The sequence below is a fragment of the Oncorhynchus clarkii genome, chromosome 17 (genome assembly GCF_045791955.1).
Source record: "Oncorhynchus clarkii lewisi isolate Uvic-CL-2024 chromosome 17, UVic_Ocla_1.0, whole genome shotgun sequence".
Taxonomy (NCBI): Eukaryota; Metazoa; Chordata; class Actinopteri; order Salmoniformes; family Salmonidae; genus Oncorhynchus; species Oncorhynchus clarkii.
Window position 1 is genome coordinate 56,739,960 of NC_092163.1, and position 18,736 is coordinate 56,758,695.

Below are 18,736 nucleotides of genomic sequence, written 5' to 3' on the forward strand. Positions count from 1 at the left end.
GAGAGGAGTGGATAACTGCGAGGATGTGAGGGAGTACAACGCACTGCTCTAGAATCATCAAAGCGTTTTTAGTGCCGGTGGCGCTATGTGAGGATGGAGTGCTGGCGTGTGTGGCACTCTAGTTGCTCGCTGTGCGCTCTTGCTGGGGAGTCATATGCTTATAATGCGCCGTGCCAAGCAGGGGGTCCTCCACAACATGCTGTGCCTCAACTTCTTAATCACCCCCTACTGCCACATGAACGGATGCCGGTTCTTAAGTTATACAATATTCTTACACAAGAAGAAACCCAATTCTGTTGTGTTTTACTTTTCCTGCGAAAGGATTTATTGATGTACACTTGTGTACACACTTTGCGTACTACTTGTTTCAATGTTCAGTTCCCATTGCATGTAGGAAACTTTGATATAATTCACGGTGATAATTGTGATCAAAGAAGGAATACATTTCGACAGTTTCTCACTTTACCGGCCAACACTGGCGACAAATTGATGTATCCTATCGCAAGCTCAGGAAACATATTCCCATGCGCCTCACCTAATGGGACAAACGCTGACATAAATCTCCGCATGAACGCGCATACGGTTACGCGCTTCCAGCCGGTGACTCTTCAAAAACCAGATACAGTCCCAACGACCAGCACACAGACCGTGAACGGAGCCTACACAGACGGAATATAGAGTCCTGTGCGCTTTATCAAACTATATCGATCATCCCATATGACTGAATTCCCTTTGCATTAATAGTCAACCTCAACGGATTAACCAACGCGGGTAAGGTAATTTGTCAATTTATTCAAGTGTTAAAGAAGGTTCTCTCGCAATAACGAACTATAGCCAACCAAATGTGCCACCTGTATCATTAATTTAGCTTTATATTGTTGCATTCAATAGACTACATCTTGTACTAGCTAGTGCATTAATAACACCCACTTTTGTTTCTTCTATAAAGTTATTAGGCTATATGAATGAACTCCACTGAAGGCAAGATAGAAACCGTGGCGGCCAATTATTATACATTTAAAGAAATATGTGAAATTGTTTGCCTTTTTATTATACTCAATAGTGCCTTCAGTATTCCTAATTGCTTAGTGGTACGTTTTATGATAATCGTATCTGAATTTAACTGTGTTCTGTTATTTGGCAGAGGGGAAAGTCATTCTGATATGGGAAATAAAATATGTTTTTGTTCTGTATCAGAAAAATAGCTCAGAGTATTAATGAACATGTTAAAAGAGACAGTCATATATTGCAATTATGTAGAGCGAGAGTGAGAGATTTTAGATAGGCTGTCTCCTTGTGAGATCATGCATTTTATTAATCAACTGTAAGTGAATATAAAGCAGAGACAGTGGGTGTACAATATTTGTGGACTCATTAATAAGCCTGTTAATTAAAAGCAAGCCAATCAGCAGGAATGTGAATGTGATCCCTATGAGAACTGTGGAGAGACCTGATTGTGAAGCTCCCGGCAGGGCGATCTGGGGGTCACATCCAGTCCACGTTCACTATTGAGAGAAATTTCATAAAAATAATAGCAAACTCAAGGAAAATATGGAATGATTAATCATGGCTTTATGGTAGCCTAACTAAGCATTAATTAACAAAAGTTATTCCTCCATTCCACTTACGTAGATAACTTCCTAGTACACTATCACTATGCTGCCTCTTCATATAATGTGTAGGCTAGGTAAAGCAGTGAGCTGTGCCAATATAGCAAATCTCCTCCACTATGGACTACATTGGTGATCTACTACCTAGCGTGGCCACCATCTCCATGTCTTATAATGAGCGTTAAAGTGTGATATGCTGTCGACAGTGATCTTTTCGGGTTCAAGGTTGGTTCAGTCTGATTGGTTGTTGTTGTGTTTTGGTTTTTGAACAGTGGACCCAGCTGGTCTCCTTGTGTGACATCAAATGAGAGAGAGAGATTCCACTGTCACTGTTCCAATTAACCCTGCCCTGGATAAATTCTCTCTCTCTCTCTCTCTCTCTCTCTCTCTCTCTCTCTCTCTCTCTTACTGTCTGTCTGTCTGTCTGTCTGTTCTCTTGGCCTACCCTCCCCCTGTCTCTTTGTCTCTCCCTTGTCTTTCTCCTCTCAGTGGGATGTCTGTAGCTCTGTTCTCCTGGTGCTGTTTGTGTCTCAGAGCGTTGCTGGAACGTGTTTCTCTCTCTGCTCTGTGGGTATCTGGAGGAGGTTGCCCTGCTGTGAGTGTGTGTGTGTGCACTGAGCGTGCTCTACGGGAAGATAATGGCCACATTGCGGGATGTCTGTGATGTTGCTGTGCAACCGTGGCAATGTTCGATCTTGCCCCACATCTGTTGTACCTGCAACGAAATTGCCACAGAATCAGTTTGTGCCTCTTCTCTGCATCGGCTCACTTGCTGACAGATGGGCCTTCCTTATGGCTCTCATCACACTGAGCAGTTTCCAGGGGCTCAGCGGATAATGCTGCACACTCAGAGCTGCAAAAGCTTCCAGTTGATGGTATGAAATCTCCAATATTGTTCTCTAGAGAGCTGAAGAATTCAAACTGTTTAAATCAGCGGTCATAGAGCTCGCCAGCTTGTAGTCCTAAAACCCAGAAATGAGTTACCTCTGGTTCGTTCAGCTGTTCCTATGAGGAAAGAATAGGGTTTTGGGATAAACGCCGAAAATAAGGTCTGAGATTAACACAGGCTGAAGAGATCTTATATGTTTTGTTCTATGACATATCAGTCAGTTAACATGACCTTTAGGAATTATATTGCCATTATGTGCTCAAAATTCACAAAAAGTGACTTTAGCTGCAGAAGATGATCTTATAGAACAAAATGTATAAGATCTCCTAAGCCCATGTTTACCACATATCTTATTTTTGGCATTTATCCAAAAACCCTACAAAAACTCCATTCATTTTCCCATAGGTCGAGTTAGTGCCTACAAAAAGACGCCATTACTATTGCTCTCTATTGATTGGGCAGTTGAAAGGCTACTTGCTGAAGCACATTTTTATAGTGCTTTCAGTAGCTTTCCTGAAGTATTTGTTGAGAAATCTGATGGAAATCAGACTTATGAAAGTTAAGTGTTGGTAAACATTGAGAATCTTATGTGTTTATTACATGGCGAACACCTGATGAACAGCATATTTTAATCAGCTAATAGATACATGAATGCATCCATTGACACTTTACGTCTGCTGAATGATTGAGAAATCAATCCTTTCTTGGGCATTTAAATATACAGGCTATTGAATGATATTTTTCTCTGCATTCTTATTTTGACTAGAGTGTACAGTTATCGCAGTGGATCACCAGCTGTGTTTACCACAAGACCTCCCATTTGGTTTGGTTTTGGGTGTGTGTGGGGGGGGGGGGGGTATTGGCATTGTTCACTGGGGGAGCAAAGAAAGGATGGTGAATTAGTCATGCGTTTCTGGTCTGGTTGGTGTGAAGTCTGTTGTTCTCCAGTGAGCCATATGTGATGGGGACAGGGACCAAGGTCCACCTGAGCCCAGCCACCCCCTCCCTTTCTGACTTCCCATTGTCCTCTCACTCTCACATTACACAGAAGGCACACACTCTGCAACCTGACGGAACACTGCTAATCAGGTAAATCATCTGCTAAAAATGTGCTTTTGGACATGGGCCTGTAATCTTTTTATGTAAACCCAGAATGATTCCGGGAGTTTTTGGATCTTTGTTTGGTCGTTCTTCGTGGCCACGCTGGTTGCTAGGAGAGACAACAGGAGGTGAGGTGAGGCGAAGCAGTGGCACTGGGCACTGGGCTGGCAGTGGACTCTGTTTTATGTGCATAGATAACTTCACCTGCTGGGCCACAAGCCTCCAGAAGCCATCTGCTCTGGAGAAGCACTGGGCTTCTGGAGACTTGTGGCCCAGCAGGTGAAGTTATCTATGCACATAAAACAGAGTCCACTGCCAGCCCAGTGCCCAGTGCCACTGCTTCGCCTCACCTTGCCTCGCTGCTCCCCTCACTACCAGGCCCTCTTCAAACTATCATTTCAGCTGTGTCCATGATCTGTTGTAAGCTTGGCTTCTGTGAAGCATGTCGGGGCCTGATATTGTTGAGCACTGACCAATTGGTCATGGACCAGAGAGAGGTCTCAGATCTCAGTGTTTAATGAACCAGGCCTCAGAGGTTGCCCTTTGCACTCTGCTGCTAGATTACCCATCATCACTGGACCTACCTCTGTCTGAACACTAATTCATCTCAATTCATATCATCTCAGTTTTTCAATAGGTTGTTCAATATGTTCACAGCTTTCCATGTGTATATAAACTGAAGGTACACCTCATACTGTATCCTACTCCTCCTCATGTGCTCTCAAAGCCCTCTCTGTCTTCAGAAAGAGTTTCACGCTTGGCCTGGCCACTTGGTTTTGCCCCCCTGGCCTGGCCACCGCCTCGACGCCAGATGCTAACCCCTGCTGCGTCCTACCTATATCACACAGCGCTGTATAATACACTGTTTAGTAGGGGCTGCTTATCATCAGAAGATGCTGAGAACTCCACCCCAGAGTGTTCTATTTCCACCCCCATCCTGAGTCTTCTCAAAGGACCACCTGTTGACGGCTACATCAAAGGGCCAAAGGAGAAGGGGCTCCGCTAGGCAAGGATGCTCTTTGCCTCTGTGCCCCTCTCTGTTACCCACCGCCTTCCTTTTAAGGTGACAGGGCTATTCAGGCTCCAACTAGCAGTCCACTCCGTTTCTATGGAGGCGCCCCTTTTCTCTTTATGTGAGAGAGAAATATTTGTGGTGCCATTCAATCAGAATGCTGCTCAGCCTCTGTGTCTGAGCCCCATTATCTGCACACTCATTTCAGAGGACTCTGTGATCTCCAATATGAGTCTGGGCTCTGTCAATATGTACAGTACGTCATGTGCATTTTGATGCTGTTTGCTGCTGTTTATTTTTTGGGACTGGTTGGTTTGTTCATTTTGTCAGCTAGGCCTCATGGTTCTCACTGAGCAGACCAACAAGCTAGAGTGTTTTCTTGCGATGCCATTTTTCTGCGAAGTCTCTCTGTCCTGTGATTAAAAATACCCTTCTCTACCACAGCAGTGTCAAATGTACAGGGCTGGAGGATGAGATAAAGCCTGACCAAACACTTTGTGTGGGAAAGGGCACTGTACCTCTCTCTCTCAGACACACTGTACGGTTATAGACGATAAAGGTCTCACCTCAGCAGCTACCGTCCCACTGTTGTTTGCAAACTGCACAGTGGGTAGAACTCCCTCCAGAGACCGGCAAGAGATAGCAGTTTGTGTCTAATCCCCATACAGGCCTGCTTGCAATAGCACCACACATTCCCCTTGACAGCAGTTGCTTCTCCTCCTCCCCATAACGCAATCTCCTAGTCCTGGCCTGTTTTCAAAGCACCTAAATAACTCAGTGTAAACCTCAGGGTGGAGTGTTTTTGAAAGTGCGTGCGTGTGTGTGTGTGTGATTGAAGAGGCAAGTCTATCGACCCACAACACCCCTGCAGCAGCAGGTCAATACTTCTCCCCTATAGATTTTCTGTATGGGCCGCACCGTCGCCTGTCTTTAACATAAAAGAGTGGCCTGCCAGGGGCAGAGCAGTCATGCTGCGTTGCCAGGGCGATGGATGGTCCAAACCCATCAGAGAGGAACAGAAAGCTCACCTTGTTCTTTTTAATAAACAACCCAAATGAACTCACATGAACTAGACCAGGGGGTTAGAAACAAGGACTCTGACATTTTACTAGGACATTACTTGAATACAAATGAAGTCGGTCAGTTAGCTAGTGGTTATTAGTCCTCAGGCCCCATGCCCATATTCTCAGAAAGTCCCACTGTACCAATCACCTTTTGATCTCCTTAGTGCGGTCAGTGGCAGTGCCACTAATTGGGTAATGTCATTATTTCTCAATCATATCGACCTCACACTTGATTCTTACTGTTATAATAAATAGACAGGTGGGTTGGAGATGAAGCTCCTAGAGCCCACAGGTATACATAATGCAAGGCTGTGTTGGAGAACGGCTGAAGCATCTTATGATGAAGAGGATGTTCCAAGACCAAAGACAGACCGGGAAATTCATTTTTACAACACATTTTTACAGCACTAAGGGTCTGTATGTCTCTGTCCTATATAGGCTCCTAAAGAGCCACTGCAGCTTGAGAGGCTAGCACAAGAGGGTAATGATTACTGCTAAGACTGGTGAGTGCTGCCATAGCACAGCAACAGGGATGGTGGAAGGGTGAGTAGGCTATGATAGGGTGGTACTGAGTGCTTCTGGGAACAGAGGACAAGGGAACAGCGTACTGCCTGGGGTCTTCCGAGGAGGATAGTGTGGCTGCCTGGTGGTGGACTCCATGGCGGAGGAGGATAGTGTGGCTGCTTGGTGGTGGACTCCATGGCAGAGGAGGAGAGTATTTTTTTTTTCACCTTTATTTAACCAGGTAGGCAAGTTGAGAACAAGTTCTCATTTACAATTGCGACCTGGCCAAAATAAAGCAAAGCAGTTCGACACATACAACGACACAGAGTTACACATGGAGTAAAACAAACATACAGTCAATAATACAGTATAAACAAGTCTATATACGATGTGAGCAAATGAGGTGAGATAAGGGAGGTAAAGGCAAAAAGGCCATGGTGGCAAAGTAGATACAATATAGCAAGTAAAACACTGGAATGGTAGATTTGCAATGGGAGAATGTGCAAAGTAGAAATAAAAATAATGGGGGTGCAAAGGAGCAAAATAAATAAATAAATTAAATACAGTAGGGAAAGAGGTAGTTGTTTGGGCTAAATTATAGGTGGGCTATGTACAGGTGCAGTAATCTGTGAGCTGCTCTGACAGTTGGTGCTTAAAGCTAGTGAGGGAGATAAGTGTTTCCAGTTTCAGAGATTTTTGTAGTTGTAGTATGGCTGCCTGGTGGTGGACTCCATGGCAGAGGAGGATAGTGTGGCTGCTTGGTGGTGGACTCCATCGCAGAGGAGGATAGTGTGGCTGCTTGGTGGTGGACTCCATGGCAGAGGAGGATAGTGTGGCTGCTTGGTGGTGGACTCCATGGCAGAGGAGGATAGTGTGGCTGCTTGGTGGTGGACTCCATGGCAGAGGAGGATAGTATGGCTGCCTGGTGGTGGACTCTATGGCAGAGGAGGAGAGTATGGCTGCCTGGTGGTGGACTCCATGGCAGAGGAGGATAGTATGGCTGCCTGGTGGTGGACTCCATGGCAGAGGAGGATAGTATGGCTGCCTGGTGGTGGACTCCATGGCACAGGAGGATAGTATGGCTGCCTGGTGGTGGACTCCATGGCAGAGGCTCAAAGCCACAGGCACTCACAGAGGGATATCACACCAATCAGCAGTGACTGATGGTGTGAAACACTATGTTCTGTAGGGATTATATAAAACATGACGGGAGACAAGTTTGTCTACATACTGTATATTTGAATGTACTCTGGACTTTCTGAGAAGTATAGTTCACCAGCCCAGTCCATAGTGTGTTTGTGTCATCATAATGTAGCTGCTTCTGTCCATTTTTGTCATGTAAAATATAGAATGAGTGTACTGAAAACTGTTGTATTTTTACAGCAGGTGGCTCTGTGGTTATAGATGATGTCTTCCTCCTGGTGTCTGCCTCTGGCTCTCCTGTTCTCCACTCTGGCTGTTTCACACAGCGCTGAACCTGGCTCCACACATGCAAAGAGGAGACTGGCACAGCCCTCGCCAGGCAGTGTCAATGCCCTCCAGTACCCTGATCAGGGCTTCCAGAGTAACGGGCATGGGCACGGTAGGGAGCGTGGAGCGGGGCATGGTGGCCAGGGGTCCCGCGGTGCCAAAGCCAGTTCTGGGGCTGGGCTTCTCTCCCGCAGGCCCCTGCACTCCGCAGCTCGGCCTGAGGATGATGGGACGGGTCTGGAGGGCCTGAACCCGGTGAGACTGGAGATGGGTCCTGTGGGCAGGGAGCAGGAGAAGGGTCGTGGGGGCTTCAGGAACCCATCTCATGCCCGAGACAACCACCCTCTGGGGCCACGCAAGGGGAGGGGCCAGGGGCATGGGCACCACTTTGACCAGAGGAGACATGGAGGTCGGAGAGATAAGGGTCGGCTCACTAAAGGTGAGTCCCCAATGGATCTAGGGTTATCAGATAATGAGCCGTGAGTCTGTTTGGGATTAGTTCTCTATAAATGTAATATAAAGAGTTCTAAAAGAGCACAAATACTAATCAATTTAAAAACATAATGTTAAATTCTGTGATTTTGTTATAGGGCATTGATAAATTGATTAAGTATTTTAAGTAGTTGACCTTATACTTAACAATGAACAAAAAAAATATAATACATTTTTCTTGGCAACAGGGAGAGATCTTGTTAGGTGTATATGATAATGTCTGGCTATCCTTCACCTCCCCCACCCCTGTTCTGTCCTTCTCTCCCTCATTGTAGGTTTTCTCCCTGAGCCTGAGCTGGGCTCTGTTCTGAAGAACAGGGATCTGTCTGAGGAGGGATCTGTCTCCTCTGCCGCTGCAGCCGCCTCCTCTCACAGATTGACCCCGCCCACTGAACCCCCCTCCCCCATCTACGTGGTCTTTGGCTCCGGCTCCTATGCGGTTTCCACGGTGATGAGCGAGCATCTCCCAACGCTGCCCCCAGCCTCCACCAAACCCCAGGTACCCCATAAAGACATATGAGTGCTTATTAGAAATACCATTGTCAGTTGTGCCTCAGTGTTGTAGGGTTTATAGAGATACGTGTTCATGGTAAAGAAAGAGCGACTGTATTTCCTATTTGGAAATACCTAGGCTCCATAATGGGCTTAATGTATCACACAGCTCATTATTCATCTCAGAAAAACGAGGAGACAGGCTTTTTAAATTACCTATCAGTTGAGGGTGGTTGGAACATAATAGCCAATATGGTAGACTGGTCTCAAGGGTTTTTAGATATGATGGATATAGTTATGCTAATCTACATAACACATGCCTTGGGGGTCAAGTTCACACCATCATTGGTCAAGTAGTAGAATACCCTCTCTGTTACTGTCTTGGTTATTATGTATTCCTGTCTGGTAAATTCATGATTGAACGTCTAGGAGGCAATGGGCTCATTTGTATGAGGAGGGGGGTTGTAGAAGTGTGGTGGGTGAGGTGTAGCTGCCTGGCCCCTCCTCCTCATAGCCATCTGTCAGTCACTTTCTCCCAGTATGCTGCCTGCCATCACAGCGCTCACACACACACAGAGTTAGATATCTTCTCTGCTCCTCAAATATAAATACTCCTTCTCATCTATCATCCATCTATTTATCACAGGATGCTATCAAACCACCAACACACTCATTAGACTGGTAAATAACAGTACTCATCTGTTCCGAGGAGCCTACTCTTTGTCTGTGGTGTTTTCCTCTCCCAGGCCCATGGTGTTTTCCTCTCCCAGGCCCATGGTGTTTTCCTCTCCCAGGCCCATGGTGTTTTCCTCTCCCAGGCCCATGGTGTTTTCCTCTCCCAGGCCCATGGTGTTTTCCTCTCCCAGGCCCATGGTGTTTTCCTCTCCCAGGCCCATGGTGTTTTCCTCTCCCAGGCCCATGGTGTTTTCCTCTTCCAGGCCCATAATTCCAGAGTTACTGTAGCCCTGTCTGGCTTTACTGGCCTCTGTGAGTGTTTGATGTTTGGTCTGTCTGACTGCTTGGTATGCTGTTTACAAGCTGCCGGAGAACCTTGGAGACTGTGTGTATGTCTTTATTCAGGAGCTGTCAGATACCGGCCTGAAGTGGAAGCCTCGCTTGGAGTGGACCTGGGTTCAATGACACAGGGATGCTGGGAGCGTTCTTAATTAATATTTGATTTCGGCTGCTGGCTAAATAAACAGCCAAGCACTAATATCCCACATCTAATTGATGTTCCTCAATATTTCCTTGGGGTGAGACGGAATGAGCTGGGATCAATGTGCACCAGAAGCCTGGTTGGTCCAGTCTCTCTAGACATCACCAGGAGACCTCTCAATGTCAAATTGACCTCATAATAACCTGCTATTATTTTGTTAACACAGCCCAGAGGTCCAGGGGATATGCATTATGTAAAGAGTTTTGTTGAAGTTTATGATATATCGGTTTTGGCTGAGTAATCCTCAGAAGAGTTGTTTTGTTAAATTTGACTTCAACTTAAAATTGCTTCGGCTCAGGGTTTAGTATTGTAGGACATTGTTGACAGTGTTGGTAAAATCACAGCTGTGTGAATCAGCACAGGCCTTCTCCTCTGACCAGTAGTAACACTACCATCTGATGTATGTATGCTGCCTCAGGTCCATAAACAGTGTAGTAGGTAGCCATGTCCTCAGTAGCCAACTGATTGCCTGTAAAGCACTCTGGGGTGTGAAGTCCTGGGTGTTCACAACTAACAGGCTGTTTTATGGGCCAGGTGGCAGTGCACATCAACACCCCAACAGAAACATACTGGAATGTAGTTAGAGACCAATGGTATGAGGCTGTAATGGGGTATTTTCTCTGCATTACAGAAGTCTGGCCGGGGGAAGATGCAAGGAGAGGTGATGCCCACTCTGGACATGACTCTGTTTGACTGGACAGACTACGAGGACATGAAGCCAGTGGACGCCTGGCCATCTTCCAGGAAGAAAGGTCAGCACTTTAGATGTTTTGAGAAGATACAGCTAATGTTAATGTTGGTGGAAAGTCACACATGAATGTGTTCACTCCACCCCCCCAAAAAAACATACAGATGTAGGATCTTAATTTGAGCCAGTCTACTACAGCAGGAAAATAATCCTGCAGCAACACGAAATCTGAATTATTATGTGGATTATAATTAATGGACATTTTTGTAGGGGTTGATACATTTTCATAATGTGGAAATTACAAACTTCAGAATCCTTTTAAAACCTCAAATACACTACAAATGTAACATTGCCTGGATTGCAGAAAAGTTCTGCTATGACAGGGTGATCATATTAATGTCCTACATTTGTAATGATCCCTTGGCATGTACTGAACACGCAGCACAGAATAAACACGTGTGATATATCTGTTATTTCTATTGACATTGAAGTGTTTGCTTGATTGTCCATCTGTTTGTCTGAGCCTGGGTTGAATCATTCAGTCCAAGTACTTTATTGGCAATCTGTTGTTTGTTGTTTTGCATGCTGAAGACAAGCGGCGCAGTAAGAACCTGAGCAGTGGCAATGTGACAGTGGACACTGATGCCATCGAGCCATGTGACCACCATCTGGACTGTCTCCCAGGTCAGTGACTAAACTGTCGCACATCCACTACTTTCCTGACCTCTGATCATTGACCTCTGACCTCTCAGGTCATGGTCTCCTGAAGGATCGTTATGATAAAGGCCATGTGACGGTTGAAACATTTGTTTTTAAATTTACAACCAGAAGTCACATGGTTTCTCCCTCCATCCCCTCCTATAGGCTCCTGCTGTGACCTGAGACAACACGAGTGTAAGCCTCACAACCGGGGCCTCAACAACAAGTGCTATGATGACTGTATGTGCGAGGAAGGTGAGTATGGGATGTATCAGGCGAAAGCCACAGAACATCCAAGATTTTTAGAGAACACAACCAACAAACAGTAGGTGATAAAGGTATTTTTCTATATGTCAGTAACCTGCTTATCCATCCTCTATTGTCCTATTACTTTGTCTAAGGGTTCCGTTGCTATGCCAAGTTCCACCGGAAGCGTCGAGTGACCAGGCGAAGGGGCCGCTGCGTGGTGCCAGAGTCAGCCAACAGTGACCAGGGTGCCTTCATCACAGTGTGAAGGGCGACAGACACACACCAGAGGCCCCCACACACACCACAAATTGAACATGACCACTCCCTCTGACAAAACAGACAGAACACAGGTTATACATCACCTGACAGTGATAGTTCATTCAGCATTTTCATACTACCAACTCATATCATCTCCCCCACTTCAATGCCACAAAATCATGTACATGTATGTTAGGTCCAAAACAACAAATGTGCAGTGTCTGATTATCTGTGTCCTGTACATATGAATGTCTTTTCTGAGAATGGATTGATTACCAATTGCTTTTCTACTGATAATGTTATACTACTCTTTAAAAGGTAATTAGTATGATAAGCAAACATGTTTGTTTGAGTTTCCTTTTATATGTTTAACTATATGTTTTATTTATACAATACTTCAAACAGAACTCTCTGTCTATATTGTGGTTTTTTTTTCAACTTAATTGTATGTGATTAAATTCTTGTACAATGATGACGGTTGTCCCTAGTGTTATTGAGGGTTGATCTTTTAGGTGTAGGATTTAGCCATGTCAAATGTCCAGGACCTCATGTTATATCATACCACAGAGTTTCACATGATACAGAGGGAGCTATGGCTCATGTGAGTCAGTGGGGGTTCATGTCCTTTAACCATTTCATGGACAGGCAGGGCAGAGGCAGGCTTGGTTAAGATTCTTATCATTATGCTACCTCTATGGATTCAGTTTGTTTAGTCACGGGGATCAGGGTCTTTTATGAAACATTATACTCCATGACACCAGTGAGGATAATTCTTCTCAGCACTCTGTGTGGAGACAGATGTGAGAGTTGGTTCCAAAGAGCCACAGGAGCTCTGAGGATGGGGCTGTATGCCCCCTGCTCTCAGTGGGATGCTGTGTGTCAGAGCCCAGGGCCTCCTGGAGGAGGACAGATGCTGTCTCTCTCACTTTCTTTCCCTGTCTCTCTCTCTCTGCTTCTACGCAGGTGACCTTGATCCTCCACAGTCTCACTGCTGCATCCCTCTTTCACACTTTCTCTCTTGTCTCTCTTTCAAATGGAGAAACAAGGTGGTCAAACAGAAACACAGAGTGTAAAGAAAGGGAAATCAATGACATCAAGTGCATTGGTGAGTAAAGCATTAGCTGACATGAAGTGTATTAGTGAGTAAAACATTAGCTCCCACTCCCACCGCACAATTGCACCTGTATCAATATTTGATCAGGCAGAGTAAGTAATACTTGTCTTTCGTCCCAAACAACCAGCACACTGGGAGCACCATGTTGCTCTCACTCTGATTTACAGTCTTGGAATAAAAGCAGTAGTGATGTATTTTTTATAATAACCCCTGAGAAAGTGTTGTGCTACTGAGTGCACTGCTGAAACTTGGAAAGCAGCCAGTCGAATGATGGATCACACCCAGCCAAATCGTGGCAGGATACATGGGGAATAGCAACATCAATAAGGGACCTGCCTAGACTGTGAAACAGCCCATAAAGCCTTTAGATAGAAAGGAATGGAGAATTGTTTAACACTTAGTGTATGAGAAGATGTTTCAGAGGAGTGTTACCACATATTCAATTAAATTCCGATTATTGACTTGGCTCCCAGGTGTAAAGCAAAATTACAACACAAATTAAAGTAATACATCCATCTGTCACAAACACCTCCCTCCCTTCCTATCCCTCCCTTCCCAGTCCCCTCTAGAGATAGAGGATACCCGACCAACGTGCAACGAGACAGATGTGGCTGTTTCTACGACATTTTGAGATCAAATACGTCTTTAAATTAAAATGACAGATTATACCCGCTTTGAATAGAAACATTATTGCATGAATTCAACGTTGGTTACTGTCGCTGATGTCACAGAGGTCAAAGAGGTCAACAGGAGGTCAGGTCAGGGGTCGCACCTGCTACGGTTGGCCAGTGGCCATCTGCCATGTTACTGTCACAACAAATGGGTTCATTACCAGCAGGGTGCAAGAGGACAGACACCTTAAAATAATTGGGAGACACTAACAATAACCAGGACTGTCTAATCCCTGTCACACCATTAGCGATAGTTAGAGCACTCAACTTGGTTTCTAAATAGTTTTAGCATGGACATTACCATTGAAGGCTACCACCATTTTAAAGTAGTCAACTGGATGGGGATCCCTATGGGTTGGGAGCAATCAGCCAATGGGAAAATCTCAATTTCATCCTCCTCAAATCCCATTGAAGGAGAAGGTCAGAGGGGAGGGACCTTTGCCTTTCTCATCAATGGGTTTTGGGAAGGAGACAAGGAGAGAGGAGTATGAAATTGAGACCTTCCCATATATCAGAGCGAGACACTCTTTTCAAGCGGCACAGACACAGCTATGACCGGACGTGATTTTCGTAGCAGGTTAGGAGACCATTTTCAAAGTGGCGTGAAAAGAGTGTTTCTCAGATCAGAGCATTGTCTTCTTCTTCAAATTGGGTGCTATGGTTTCTAAATGGCTTCAAGCTATATCACCTCCATCTAGTGGCCACAATAAATTAATGACATACAAGATTTGGTTCAAGACTCCAGTACAGCAGGTGGCCAACCTGGTCTCATAGACTAGACGTAACATAGTAAATGTAAATCCGAGACACTCAATTTATTATGATAAGCAACAACAAAAAAATATCCTCTCACTGTCAACTGCGTTTATTTTCAGCAAATTTAACGTGTGAATATTTATATGAACATAACAAGATTCAACAACTGAGACATAAACTGAAAAAGTTCCACAGACATGTGACTAACAGAAATGGAATAATGTGTCCCTGAACAAAGGGGGGGGGGGGGGGGGGGGGTCAAAATCAAAAGTAACAGTCTGTATCTGGTGTGGCCACCAGATGCATTAAGTACTGCACTGCATCTCCTCCTCATGGACTGCACCAGACTTGCCAGTTCTTGCTGTGAGATGTTACCCCACTCTTCCCCTAAGGCACCTACAAGTTCCCGGACATTTCTAGGGGGAATGGCCCTAGCCCTCACTCTCCGATCCAACAGATCCCAGTCATACTCAATGGGATTGAAATCCGTGTTCTTCGCTGGCCATGGCAGAACACTGACATTCCTGTCTTGCAGGAAATCACGCACAGAACGAGCAGTATGGCTGGTGGCATTGTCATGCTGGAGGGTCATGTCAAGATGAGCCTGCAGGAAGGGTACCACATGAGGGAGGAGGATGTCTTCCTTGTAACGCACAGCGTTGAGATTGCCTACAATGACAACAAGCTCAGTCCGATGATTCTGTGACACACCTCCCCAGACCATGACGGACCCTCCACCTACAAATTGATCCCGCTCCAGAGTACTGGCTTCAGTGTAATGCTCATTCCTTTGACAATAAATGCAAATCCGACCATCACCCCTGGTGAGACAAAACCGCGACTCGTCAGTGAAGAGCACTTTTTGCCAGTCCTGTCTGGGCCAGCGGCGGCGTGTTTGTGCCCATAGGTGACGCTGTTGCCGGTCATGTTGCTGGGGTGGCAGGTAGCCTAGTGGTTAGAGTGTTGGACTAGTAACCGGAAGATTGAAAGATCAAAAAAAATCTGCCGTTCTGCCCCTGAACAAGTTAACCCACTGTTCCTAAGCTGTCATTGAAAATAAGAATTTGTTCTTAACTGACTTGCCTGGTAAAATAGGCCTTACAACAGGCCTACAAGCCCTCAGTCCAGCCTTTCTCAGCCTATTGCGGACAGTCTGAGCACTGATGGAGGGATGTTCCTGGTGTAACTTGGGCAGTTGTTGTTGTCATCCTGTACCTGCCCTTCAGGTACCAATCCTGTGCAGGTGGTCTGCCACTGTGAGGATGATCAGCTGTCTCCCTGTAGTGCTGTTTTAGGCATCTCACAGTACGGACATTGCAATTTATTGCCTTGGCCACATCTGCAGTCCTCATGCCTTCTTGCAGCATGCCTAACGCTCGTTCACACAGATGAACAGAGACCCCAGGCATCTTTCTTGTGGTGTTTTTCAGAGTCAGTAGAAAGGCCTCTTTAGTGTTCTAAGTTTTCATAACTGACCTTAACATAACTGACCTTAATTACCTACAGTCTGTAAGCTGTTAGTGTTCAACAGGTGCATGTTCATTAATTGTTTATGGTTCATTGAACAAGCATGGGAAACCGTGTTTAAACCGTTTACAATGTAAATCTGTGAAGTTATTTGGATTTTTACAAATTATCTTTGAAAGACAAGGTCCTGAAAAAGGGACATATCCTTTTTGGTGAGTTTATATATATTCTGAATGGTGACATTTGCGTGATTGGTTTTCTATCGCTCATTAGCATGTCACTTCAATGATATCATGTCACTTTGTGGGACTGTGGGTCAATTAACCTTGTCGGATTGGGCGTTTGGTGTTACGTTTGGTATTGTTGCATAAGACATAAAGTTACTTCAGGTAAAACAAAAGGAGTGTGGTTGGTCGGGGAGGATGGGTGGGGTATAACACGATGGATGGGCATAGAACATGAACCTCTGGCAACCCAAAAGAAGTGTGTTCGAATCTCATCACGGACAATTTTAGCTACTTAGCATGTTAGCTAACCCTTCCCCTAACCCTAACCTTAACCCTTTAACCTAACTCCTAACCTTAACCCTAACCCCGAACCCTAACCCCTAGCATAGCTAACGTTAGCCACCTAGCTAATGTTAGCCACAACAAATTGGAATTAGTACATATCAAAAATATTGCAAATTCGTTACATATTGTAAGAATTGCAATTTGTGACATATCATATGAATTGTCATTTGTAACATATCACACAAAATGGTTTTTGGACATCCACAAATTAATACATACCTTAAGATATCATACTAGAGCATTGGGCCAGTAACCGAAAGGTTGCTGGATCGAATTCTCGAGCTGGCAAGGTAAAAATCTGTCGTTCTGCCCCTGAGCAAGGCAGTTAACCCACTGTTCCCCGGGTGCAAAAGATGTGGATGTTGATCGTGGCAACCTGCCGCACCTCTCTGATTCAGAGGGGTTGGGTTAAATGCGGAAAACACAATTCAGTTGAATGCCTGACTAGGTATCCCCCTTTCACAATAGCTGGAAGGAGGCAGATTTACATTTACTGTGTTACATCTACCCCTGAGTTTAGGTTGCAGCAGCAGTAAATCACCAATTAGCTGTACACTTTTATCAAACATAAAAGAAGAATAAAATGGACTACGTTAAAATGCTGCTGTCACAGACACCATAACGCCACACATACAAAGATGAGACCTCTTTCCACCTCTATAGTCACGCCACAGCATTTAGCATCCAGTAACTGTCTCACTGCATGAATCAACAGCCATACAAACGAATGGGGTTAGAATAAAGGATTTTCTATTGTTAGCAGTGCACCTCAGAAACAACTGTTACTTTACAGAGTTGTACCTGTAGAGCAAAGGAGGCTGCTGACGGGAGGACGGCGCATAATAATGGCTGGAACGGAGCAAATGGAATGGAATTAAACATATGGCAACCTTGTGATGTATTTGATACCATTCCACAATTCCGCTCCAGCCATTACCACGAGCCTGTCCTCACACATTAATAAATATTAAGGTGCCACCAAACTCCTGTGCTGTAGAGATGCATAACAGGGTGACACTGTATACTTTGCACAGCATAGTTTCATTTCTACCTCATTTGGATTTCATGAGGAGCATGACAAACTATCTATTAAGAACCCATTTAAGGTGAGTTACAGAGAGATGAGATACATTAGCAATTCCCTGAAGCACTTTCTGTTCTGAGAGATCGTATTCTCTTCACGCAGGATCTGGATGTTATTACTAGAAAGACCACCTCAGTCAGTGAGATAGGTTTAATAACCATCTGCAGAGAAAATGACAAGATATGTAACATCAGCCTGGTTTCATAGACTAGACATAACATAGTACATGTAAATTTGGGAAGATATGATATGTTATGTTTGGTATTGTTACATAAGACAGATAGTTACTTCAGGCAATAACGAAAGTAGGGTGGTTATTTGGGCATACAACACAACATGAAAGCAACCCAGAGGACGCGAGTTTGAATCTCATCACGGACAATGTTAGCATTTTAGCTAATTAGCAAATGTTCAACTACTTGCTACTTTTTAGCTACTTTTCAACTACTTAGCATTTTAGCTAACCCTTCCCCTAACTCTTACCGTAACCATTTTAGCTGACCCTTCCCCTAACCCTAACCTTAACCCTTTAACTCCTCACCTAGCTGACGTTAGCCAGCTATGTTACAAATTCTAGCCAGGTGGTTAACGTTAGCTAGCTGGCTAACGTTAGCCACCTGGCTAGAATTTGTAGCATATCATATGTCTACCATGGGTTTGCACTTCCCACTGCAGTTATGAGCTGATAGAATCATATTACCAACCTGGTCTTAGAGCATTTCCTATTATTATGTACGTAAATCCGAGACTCCATTTATATGTTACATTTCGTATGTTATTTATTAATTTGTCGATGTCCATTACACATTTCATATGATATGTTAGGAATTTCAATTCATATTATATGTTATGAATTTGCAAACGTACAACATGTTACAAATTTCCAAAATGTACGATATGTTAAGAATTTGTCAAATGTATTATATCTTACGAATTCTAGCTAGGTGGCTAGATGGCTAACATTAGGTAGCTGGCTAATGTTAGCGATGCTAGGGGTTAGTGTTAAGATTAAGGTTGGCGTTAGGGTAAGGGTAAAGGTTAAAGGGTTAAGGTTGGGTTTAGGGTGAGCTAACATGCTAAGTAGTTTCAAAGTAGCTCAAAAGTATTAAGTAGTGGAAAAGTTGCTAATTAGCTATAATGCTTAAGTTGTCCATGAAGAGATTCAAACCTATGGGTTGCTGGACGTTTACATTATATGCCCACCCATCCGTAGCAAAAAAAGTAGTAAGTCGTTGAAAAGTTGCAAATCAGCAAAACATTTTCATGAAGAGATTCAAACTCACAACCTTTAGGTTGCTAGACATTTATGTTCTATGACCACCCATCCA

At 44.5% G+C, this 18,736-nt stretch overlaps 1 protein-coding gene across 3 annotated transcripts; it reads left to right on the plus strand.

Annotated features, from left to right (window-relative positions):
* The first annotated feature begins 630 nt into the window (after positions 1 to 630).
* Positions 631 to 12,152, plus strand: LOC139371160 (draxin-A). 3 transcript variants are annotated; one of them, XM_071111284.1, is made up of 7 exons: positions 631 to 771; positions 7,564 to 8,089; positions 8,418 to 8,641; positions 10,482 to 10,602; positions 11,130 to 11,222; positions 11,403 to 11,492; positions 11,639 to 12,152. In XM_071111284.1, exons 2-7 carry the CDS (start codon positions 7,585 to 7,587, stop codon positions 11,749 to 11,751), a joined length of 1,146 nt encoding a protein of 381 aa, XP_070967385.1. In that variant the 5' UTR covers positions 631 to 771; positions 7,564 to 7,584; the 3' UTR covers positions 11,752 to 12,152. The 3 variants fall into 3 exon arrangements, with proteins under 3 accessions (XP_070967385.1, XP_070967386.1, XP_070967387.1); XM_071111285.1 differs by having other exon boundaries at positions 650 to 776; XM_071111286.1 differs by having other exon boundaries at positions 650 to 771; positions 7,567 to 8,089.
* Positions 12,153 to 18,736: the final 6,584 nt, after the last annotated feature.

What these genes read in the sequence shown, in the direction of transcription:
- LOC139371160 (XM_071111284.1), top strand. Translation starts at nt 7,585, where the DNA reads ATGATGTCTTCCTCCTGGTGTCTGCCTCTGGCTCTCCTGTTCTCCACT. An exon ending in CAGCCTCCACCAAACCCCAG is followed by an intron (nt 8,642 to 10,481) that starts GTACCCCATAAA and finishes TCTGCATTACAG; the next exon opens with AAGTCTGGCCGGGGGAAGAT. An exon ending in CCATCTGGACTGTCTCCCAG is followed by an intron (nt 11,223 to 11,402) that starts GTCAGTGACTAA and finishes CCCCTCCTATAG; the next exon opens with GCTCCTGCTGTGACCTGAGA.